The sequence below is a fragment of the Petaurus breviceps genome, unplaced genomic scaffold (genome assembly GCF_028583685.1).
Source record: "Petaurus breviceps papuanus isolate PSGF00001 unplaced genomic scaffold, PetGlider_PUasm1.0 90639, whole genome shotgun sequence".
In the NCBI taxonomy this organism is placed as follows: domain Eukaryota; kingdom Metazoa; phylum Chordata; class Mammalia; order Diprotodontia; family Petauridae; genus Petaurus; species Petaurus breviceps.
The window spans coordinates 8,052,273-8,062,451 of NW_027187296.1; the positions used below are offsets into that span (position 1 = coordinate 8,052,273).

General features: G+C 49.0%; 1 protein-coding gene across 6 annotated transcripts in view; it reads left to right on the top strand.

Annotated features, from left to right (window-relative positions):
- The window catches only part of STIM1 (stromal interaction molecule 1), a 252,570-nt gene extending 242,391 nt beyond the window's left edge, over positions 1 to 10,179 (top strand). For 2 of the 6 annotated variants that reach the window (XM_069064734.1, XM_069064738.1), the window contains 4 exons: positions 1,337 to 1,429; positions 3,063 to 3,129; positions 3,217 to 3,426; positions 8,096 to 10,179. In XM_069064734.1, coding sequence (XP_068920835.1) covers positions 1,337 to 1,429; positions 3,063 to 3,129; positions 3,217 to 3,426; positions 8,096 to 8,618 — 893 coding nt within the window. In that variant the 3' untranslated portion in view covers positions 8,619 to 10,179. Of the gene's footprint in view, positions 1 to 1,336; positions 1,430 to 3,062; positions 3,427 to 8,095 lie in introns of all 6 variants that reach the window. The other 4 variants (XM_069064739.1, XM_069064737.1, XM_069064736.1 and 1 more) reach the window with 4 other exon arrangements.

The following is a 10,179-nucleotide window of genomic DNA, read 5'->3' on the forward strand; positions in this document are numbered from 1 at the left end:
TCCAAGTAGCCTAATTAGGAGATGCTACTTGGTCTCTATAGGAAGGCCAGGAACTCTTCCTTCCTCTGGCAGCAGGCACAGGGCTGGGGAAACTCTTGCGCTTCACTTAATGCAATCCAGCTCCCAGATCAGGCACCTAGACATGGTACTACTAAGGTAGGCCTAAAAAACCAGGAATCCTGATTGTTAATCTGTGCTTCTGGGAAGTCTCTCCCTTTCCTGTTTTACCAGTTCCAGATTGGATTTCTTTGTTTTATATCTTTTTCTAACTCCTTCTCTAGACTCCTTGTCTGTCTTCATCAAATGACACAGCAGGGATGGAGACAGATTATGTTATAGATGAGAAAACTGAGGTCCAAGAAGATCAAGTAATTTCTCCTCTGATTCACTACAGTAAAAATTAAGATGCATTTTGCAGAACTAGTGGACAGTCAACTCAATATGAATTTATAGACATAGTAGCCAAAAATCCTAACTTAACCTTGGGCTACATGCCGAGTGCCCAGAATGGGGGAATACGTTTTTCTATCATGACCTTGATCAAGCCCCATCAGAAATATGATCTTCAGTTTTGAGTTCCATGTTTTAAGGACCTTAAAAAACTGGAATAACTGGAAGAAGAACCAGGAGAATGATGAGAAGACTGGAGTTCATGCTATATGAAAATCAACAGAAAGTTTGGGGATATGGAACCTGTATAAGAGAAGGCTTAGGGAAGTGTATATATACATATGATCAGCCTGAAGAACTATTACATGAATAAGGGATTAAATTTTGTTCTGCTTTGCTTCAAAGGACAGAACTAGTAGCACTGATTGGAAGTTGTAGAGAGGGAGATTTGGACATAATGTAAAAACACTCAGACCCTCAACTTTTTCATAGTTAGAGCTATGGTCCCAAAGTAGAATAAACTGCCTTCAGAAGTAGTGAGCTCTCCACCACTAGAAGTCTTTTGGCAGAGGCTGGATTGACTTCTTGTTAGGGATGTCAGTCACAGAGGGATACTTTCTCAAGTCCAATTGGTCAGTATTTATAGTCTCTTTCCAATTCTGAGCTTCTCTCATTTATAAAGTGATTTGTTCCTGGTCACACAACTAATTACCAGCTTTTGTTAACTCCATGAAGGAAGGATATAGAGGGATTTGGGTAACTGTTGTATAGCTGAAAACTTTCCCTGCCCCAAGCAAAGCAGGGAATTTGCTGGGGAAGTAACTAAAGGGTTCAGTTCATCCCAGTGTTCCCCAGAAATGGGCACTTTCCATTTGCTGGTGAGAAGGCTTCCAGGCCCCCTTTAAATTGGTTCTCTTCTCCCCTTGGCCCTGTTGGCTCCCCTCAGACGCTGCCTGGCTGATGGGGCGCAGGTTCAGTGATCGCTCTGTGTGCTCGGCGTCTATCAGCTCGGATGATCAGTCCCTCTGGAAATACCCGGGTTTGATGATCTTCCTTTGGGGTTGCTTTTCCTCCCATATTTGGGATTAACTGATTTTCTGCCCCTTCCTGCTTCCAAGGCAGCCAACTGACACACCCCCAGCCCTTCAGCACAGCCCCTCCCTACTAACCTCAGGAAGAGGCTTGGGTGGGTAGAGAAGAATCAGCTCACTCACCCCAGGGACTCCCACTGGGTGCTGGGAAAAGGGGCATGATGAGGGCAGGCTTAATGAGTTTGTAGTGGTTGGGGAAGAAGTGCTCTCCCAGGACCCCAAGTTTAGCCTCTTCTTGTAGACCATGTAGCCCAGGGGACTCTTTTTCATAAGAAAAGGGGAAACTGACTCCTCTTAACAGAAGTGCCCACAATTACCTTTGAGCTGGGATAGGGAGAAGGAGAAATAGCCTTCCCCTTGATTCCCTTTTTATGCCTCCTTTTCTCTCCCCCTTTATGTTTTTCCTTCTTTCTTTGTCTCTTCCCTTCTTTGACCAGTTCTCTCAATTTTTCTGCTTTTCCTATGCTCCATCTCCCCTTTACTTCTCTATCCCTATTTGCTCTCTTCTCCCTGTCTTTTCCTCTTTCTTTTCCTGTCTCCTTCCCTATTCTTTTGTTCTCTCTCTCTCTGTCATTGGAAATCAAGTCTCTGCCACTTATAGCCATATGTCTTTGGTCAAGTCACTTCTCTGAGTCTCACTTTCCTCTTCTGTCAAATAGAGCCAATACTGTCTACCATACCTTCCTCCCACTTGGGTTCTTTGGAAAGCACTTTGTAAATTTTAAAGTGCTATCAAAATATCAGCAACTACTACTCCATCCTTCTTTCTTTCTCTCACTTTTCACTTCTCTGGTATTTCTCTTTCCATTGTCCCCAACTTTCTCTCTTTCCTTTTTCACCTTCAACTGCTCTGTTTTCTTAACTTGCTGTTCCCATCTCTTCCTCCCATGACTCCTACCACTAGGCCTTTAGAACACAGTTCCAGAAGTGCTGTTTCTACTCTAACTGTACTCCCTAACTGATTCCAATGGGGAAAGATGGGACCAGGATAGGAACCCTGCTCTGGTTTGGTACTGTTTCCATTCCACAGGGAGCAGGGAAGTCTGTACTGTCTGGATAGGGAGCAGGCATCAGGCATCAACAGTGTTTTTCTCCCGGGGGTGTGGGCTGTTCTTTGTGCTTGGACTCCTGGGCCACCTTTCTGGGTTCGTCCTAGGCTTAATAGCCACCCCTCTTCTCCAGCACTGTTTGGAAGTCCCAGCTGGTTCTTCTCACCCTTTAGAACCTTGCCTCATTCTCTCACCTGCCCTCTCTGCCCCTCGCCCTCCTAACTGCCTGGATCCTGATTACAGTAACTCTTCACTGAGGTCTCTTTTCCCATCCTTCAGAGCGTCTCTGACGTTGCCCTGGCACCCCTCTCTTGGGAGCACTATTGCTTCATGGGCATCATCTCTTTTACTCACACAGTTCCTGGGGAGGGAAGGGCCCCATTCTCAAGTCTGGGAGAATGAAAGATCAGGGGCAGGGTCACCAAGCAAGGTTTGGGGGGAAAAGGGAATCCCAGGACTAGGACTTATGTGAATGGGCTGCTTGCCTGCCTCATCCAGCTGGGCCTCACTTAGAACCATTCTCTCATTGCAGCTCCCAGCCTGCACAGCAGTGTCCGGCAGCGTCTGGTGGAACCACAGCACGTCCTTGGATCGCAGAGGTTGGTAGAGAGCGAGGGCAGCCATTACGTGCCAGGCCGTGTGTCTCTGCGGCGAATGCGCAGCCTCTCCTCTGGACAATCTTTCAGTTCCGACGTTCACGGGACCAGCCCTCCATCAGCCGTCACCTCCTCCTGCTCCTCCTCCTCCTCTACTGCCTCCACCTCTGCTCCTACTTTCCATGTCCACCCTGTCTATTACCACCACAGCACTGCTTACTTCCTCCAGATGGATCCCTACCCTGACCCGCCCCCTCCCGATGCCCAGTCTGGGATGTCCTATCGATCCGACAGCTTGGGGTATACATCTCCTGCCTCGATCCCTTCCTTTCTCCTTTTGTCTGTGCCTGCCAGCTGCTGTTTGTACCTCATTTCCCTCAAACAAGCCTTGATTTAATTTCACTTTCTTTTGCCATTTTAATCTTCCCAAAGCCCAAGGGAGCCAGGCTGGACCCTCCTTCTGGGCCTCATTTCATGACAGGACAGCAGGAAGGCCCTAGCTAACTCCCTCCCAACTTCCACCTTTCTAATTCTACATTTTGAGTTTGCTGTCTAAGAACCAAAGATAATAACATTATTCCCTTAACTTTACATAGCTGGTGCTTTTAACTTTCTGAAGTGTTTCATATCCATTTTCTCATTGGGTCCTGACAATAGTTTTGGTAGGGCCACAGGGCTAGGTTTGGGATCCTTATTTTACAGAAGAGGAAATTAAGACTCAGAAATGTGAAAGGATTTGCCTAAGGGTCATACATGTTCCATAAAATCCCCACAAGCAAATTGCAAAAGAAATTCAATCTTATTCCCTCCCATCTGTACCTAGCCCAGCCTATCGGCTTCCTCCCTGAGAGGGAGGCAGCTTCTAGGAGGTACTGGCAGGGCCTACAATTTGTCTAGGAAAAAGCCCTGGCCCAAGCAGATCCATAGCTAGCAAAAGTTGAGTACTCCCAGATGGTATCTACAGGAATACTTTTGTTGTTCTGGGTTGTTCTAAGCCAGGCAGAAGAACCCTGAAGGTGGGAGATGGTGGAGAACTATTCAAATTTGACTCTGGAGGTTAAGGTCAAGTCTTCACCCTGGAATCTGATTCCTCCTTGTATGATTCCTTTTAGGAGTTCCGAATGTGATTGGGTCCCCATGTTGTGATGCCTCTCCAAACTTAGTTTCCCTTTTCCCTCCCTGCTCTGGTTCAGGGTTCCCTCACCTATCTCATCCCTCACTGGGGGAATACTGAAAGTAATCAGACCCCCCTCCCAACACTACCCCCCCCCCCACATCTTACACTTGTAAGAAGGCCCTGATCCCCAGCAAAGCTTAGATAGCCTTTGTACAACAATTAGCTTGGCCTTTGCTAGTGGCACTTAGAGCACTAAACTCATCCTTAGTCTTTGTTTTTTAATGTTTGTTATTACCAAAGGGTTACTGAGGTTAAAGGAGATGCATTTCTACTCTATCCCAGCCATCTCTAAGGTCCTTCTATACTAGTTCCTCAGAGGCTTTAAAAGGCCAAACCCCTTGGAGCCTTGGCAGATGGGATAGGGAACAGGCACCATCCACCTACCAGCTAGCTCAAGATCCTTCAGTTGAATATTAGGATTTGGGGAGGATCATTTCCCATAGTTCTACATCCTCATCCTCATTCTCCATGTCAACCCCCTTGCTACCTATGCATAGGGGCTGCCCTGGCATTCCACTGACAGTGACTGACAAAAGAGACAGACCCCGATTCAGACCAGAGAGAGGGATGGCTTTGTGAATATTCTGCTGGATGATCAGCCTTCAGCCTCCCCTTAGGTGGCCTGGGCCCCAGACCTTGCATGCTGGCAGTGGAGGGAGGGGACTTGGGGGACAGAGACAGACAGCCCTTGGCACCAACTCCATTCACCACTTGGTTTTCTTTTGCAACGTGCTTCAGAGGATCATCTTTAAAGACAAACAGGCTCTCTAGTAAGGTTAGTAATGTCACAGGTGGGACTGGGAGGTGGACATATAGCCCTTAAGAACCCCAGGAAATCTCACCTGGGAGCTTCCTTTTCAGTTCAACAATTCAGCTTAGCAATCCTTGAATTGTTGAACTAAAATCAATTTAACTACTCTTGTGTGGACAGAATGGCCCCTATAAATGTTTCCTGGGGGCCCTGTCCTTGACTCCTTTTGCTGGGGGGGAGGGGAAAAGGGGAAGATGGAACCCTATATGGTCCTTGCCTTTAGGGAGACAAGACTCCCAGGCACATAATCATAGACTGCTGCAGCATCATATAGGAATGGCAGTAGAAGAGCTGGAAGAGTCTTAGAACATAGATTGTCAGAGCTGAAAAGGCCCTGAGCTGGGTCTCCTAACTCCTGACCCAGGACTGCTTTCTCTGCACTGGAGTGCCTACTTATGAAATAGCTATGGAAGAGCACAAGAGGCAGCAGACAGAAAGCTGACTTCAGAGTCACTAAGACCTGGGTTTAAGACCTGCTTTTGGTCACATACTGGCTCTGTGACCCTGGCCAAGTCACTTAACCTTCTAGTACCCCCTGCTAACTCTGTAAGACTTTTAAGTTGTACAAGGGTCAAAAGGTATAAGACCCTGTTATAGGTGTCCAGGAAAAACTGGAATAGTCAGAGAAGGCTTCTTAGTGGAGATGGACCTTGACTTTGTACAATAAACACAACCATCCCCCTACCTCTTGGCAGAAGCTCTCCAGTTCAGCCCCATGGGTTGAGGTTTAAGAGCTGCTACTGGGAGACCAACAGAAACCCTGCCTGTCACTACTTGTCTGGTTTTTTTTTTCTTGATTTCTCTCCCAGCCCCAAATAAGCACAAATGGTTCCCTGGGTCACCTCCCTGACAGCAAGCTAATTTCTCAATCAAGCCTCCACCTGCCTAGCTCCAGGCCCAGCCTTTAGGCCAGGGAATAGAGCTGGGGCTTGGCTGGGTATGTGGCCACTCTGAGCAGTGGGCTAACCTGCCGCTTTCTCTTCTTCCTTTAGGGGCCTCGCACCCTCTCTGACCCCTCTGAACTTTCTTCCAGATCAGCTGTATTTGCTTCCAGGTCCCCCTATTGGCCCCCACACTCTGCTCTTCAAATGCTGCCTTCACCCTTACTCCTGACTGGGAGACATAACTGCCCCACCCTCTCTTCATTCTGGGCCCCAGCTCAACCAGTTGCTGGGAGTGGGACTTCAGAGCCCTTCATTTTGCCCTTCTCCTCCTTGAGTGCCCCTACCTTTAGGGGTTGGAAAGAGCCTCTGGGACTGGTGAAGCCTGCCTAGGGCTTACTCGTCCCAGCCCCATGAAGGCTTCTTCCAGCCTTCCATACCTGCTTCCATGGGAAAGGCTGGGGATGAATTTCCCCAGCTTGTGCATGTTGAATGTGATTTGGTGTGGAAACCTATATCCCAACCTTACAAAGCAACCCCTTCCCCTGGCTCATAGATAAGGTTTCTAACCAGTCTTACCACACAATCATTACCTCTTACATTGCCAGAGTATTTTATTCTTTCTGAATCATAAGCCAAACTAATTGAGATAGGAAGGGACTAGGATCCAGGTTTCATAACTTCCCTTTCCTATATTCTTCCACTTAAAGAGTAACAGACTGCAAAGTATTTTCTGTTGTGGCTCACTTTGACAACTGACATCCTTTCCTTATTTAGCCCTTCTTCCCTACATGAGCCCTCCACTATTGATACCCTTCTTAGCTCTGTGGTAGGGGTCAAAGTTTCCACAGAGAGATGCAATATAGGGAATGAAATGGCCCCCAAAGGAGAATGAGGGTCAGAAGATGGCCTGAACTTCTGTGATACCTCCTCAGAGCCCCCTTAGCATTTTATCCATTTGATCCCATCATCATGGAATCTCAGTTGTAAGGGCCATTCAGTCCTACCCATACTGGGTCGTCAATAAACCCCTCTACAACATTCCCAGCAAATGGTCATCTGGGTTTTGTTCAAAGACCTCCAAATAAGAGCAAACAGCTACCCTCAGAGGCAGCTTATTTCATTTTTGAATGATTGCTAGAAAGTTTTTCCTTATTTCAGGCTTAAGTTTACCTCCTTGTAACGTCTGCTCATTACTCCTGGTTCTGCTCTCTAGGGCCAAGCAGAACAAATCTGTCCCCTTTAGACTTCAAATACATGAAAACAGCTATTTTGTCATTCCTCTGACCACCAGCCTGTGAAGATCTTGGGCCAGGGGCAAGGTTGCTCTAACTCTTCCTCCTCTTTCTCTCCCCTCCCACCCTAGCCCTAACTGGGCCTCACTGCATGTGCTGTGATAATTGGGGTTCTGTGGGTGTTCTTAGGACCTGGGAGTGGGTGGGTGGGGTGAGGGACATGATAATCAGAGCTGATAATCAGAACTTAGGACATAGGACACATTTTTTCCTTCTCCTTAGGAAGAGTGTGTGTGTATGTGTGTGTGTGTTGGGACTGAGGGGAGCATTCTGGGATATCAGTGGATTTACATTCCAGGAAGGGAGGGAAGGTTTCCAAATCTGTGAGCCTTTTGGGATAACTTCAGGCCATTGTGAACAGGTGTCAAAAGGTTTTGGGGATTTCCTAGAGGATGCTGGAAGGGAGTGGGGAACAAAAAGCTGTCCTCAGATTGAATACTTCTCCCCCCCCACACACAAGGGGGAGGAGAGGAATGGAACAGTTATATGGCTGACACTACCCTGGGGCCCAGAAATGTAGCAAAGATAGGGCCTGAACAATAAAAAGACCTTTGCCTAGTAATTCTGTGATATTAATATGTCTCCTTGTCCTTGTCTCACTGTTTGTTTCCCTCTTATTGTTTCCCTCTTATTTTTCCCCCTTTCCCCCTCATTCTCCCTTTTGTCTTCTTCCTCTCCCTACTCTTGGACTCCTTTGCCCTACTGTCTTCCCTCCTTTTACCTTTCCATTCTTTCTCCCCCATCTTCTATCCCTCTTTCCTTCCCATTCCCTTACCCTACCCTGATCCCCTCTTGTCTTGAGCAGGGACTTGACCCATTCCGATTCGGAGTCCTCCCTCCACACGAGTGACCGCCCTCGCTTCACCCAGCTGGCTGCCAAGCCCCAACAGCTGACCCGAGCCATGGATGAAGCCCTGTATGCCCCAACCTCCAATGGCAGCCACCGACTGGCAGAGGCAGCCCTGGGGGGAGCTCTAGTGGAGAAGCTGCCTGAGAGTCCTGCCCTGGTCAAGAAAGCTCTACTCCTACAGAATCATGGGCTAGAGAAGACCTATAGTGTTGGGGAGCTGGGTCCTATAGGGCTGGGGGGAGGAGGGCCCCTGCATTCAGATTCCTCACGTTCCCACAGTCCCAGCTCCCCTGAACCAGACACACCATCACCTATGGGGGACAGCCGGGCTCACCATGGCCGCAACACACGTATCCCCCACCTGGCAGGCAAGAAGCATGCTGGTGAGGAGGACAGTGGCTCCACGGGTGAGGAGACAGACTCCGGCCAGGGCAAGAAGAAGTTCCCACTCAAAATCTTCAAGAAGCCCAAGAAGTAGCTGGAGCAGGGCTGGCTGCGGTGGGAAGACACATCTATACTCCCTCTCCTCCAAGGGACCCACCCAGGGCCTGGGAAGGGAAAGGTGGGGGTCCTGAGGACCTGGGGCATTATTAATACCTGCTTCATCCTCTCTGTACCCCTCCCTTCCCCCCTGTGAGAGAGGGGCCTTTCAACATTATTTATTTACTGACCACCATCTGCCCCATTTGGGCCTGTGTAAGCTGTTTCTGCTCCAACCTCTTCATCCCCTGGCTCCATACCTGCTTCACAGTGCATGACTTACCCCTGCACCCACCATTTCGGTCCAGCCCACCCACCTTTGCAAGGGACCCTCAGTTCTGGTCTCCCTGTTTATTGGGCTTTTGTGTCTTTCTTGGTCTCTCCCCCCCATCCAATCCCTGTATTCCCCAGCACCACCAAACCCCCAACAATTAGGGTAAGAAAAAAGGAAGCTTGATCCAAGGCCCAAGCTCACACCAACCTCAGCAATGCTGGACAGAATAGGCAGGACAGGGCAGGGCAGGGCTGAGGCCAGAGCTCTGTGGTTGGGGTGGGGGTGGAAGATTGATATTTTTTCCCTTTGGGAGGGGGGAGAGCCTAGGGCCAACCATGGCTCTAGTCTTGGCCTGACTTTGGGGGTGGGGTGGGGATGGGAGTAGGAGGTAGTTAGGACAGAGATGAGGAAGAGCTAGCCCTAGAGATCAGGCCTTCAGAGTAGCTGAAAGGAGCTAAATTAGGGATGGGCAGCCATGACTCTCCCACCTTCTAGGGCCAGGATTCCAGGCTACACTCCCCACCTAATGACTGCATCCTCTCCTGCCTATTCTGTAGGGTAGGGGAAGGAAGGGTACCCATATTCCTCTCTCCCTTCTCCTTAACCTCAGTTACTTAGCCTACTCCAGGTCCCCAAGTTTGGAGCCCTGAGACTAATTGCCTCAGTGATCCCTCAGCACCCTCCTAGTATGCTTGATCCCCTTTGTGTTGAGGACCTAACCTAGATAGGGGCTGGCAGGGACTCTCACATACAGGTATAGCCTGTAACAGGACTGTAGGGGCAGGGGATGGGGTTGGGAGGACTTTGGGCAAAGATGTTGCTTTTGAACCAAAAAAAATTTTTTTAAAGTTTCCTGAATTTCCAAAGTGCCTGCAGCCCTCCCCTCCTCTCCACTTCTTTTCTAGTGCATGGTCCTTGGGCTCCCGTAGGCTCTGGGCCCAATCCTACTGTGCAGTCCAAAGTCTGCCTCCCATCCTAACCTTAGCCAGGCCTGGGGAAGGAGGCAGTGCATAAGAATAAAGGAAGGGAAGGGAATGGATATACACTGTGCGTGTCCCACTTCCTACCCCAGGCAGCAACACTCCCCCAGCTTTGTGTAGGGGCTGTGAATAATGGCCCCCAGTCTTGCCTGTCCCTCTGGATGAGTCCCCCATCCCAGGGCCAGGGGGCAGGGCAACTGGGTGCTGCAGGTCACAGTGGGCTGGCCCCCCTCCCATCCTTAGCCCTATGGATTTTTCTGTTATTTCATAAGACTAAAGTCTAATAAAGCATGTAGGATATTTTA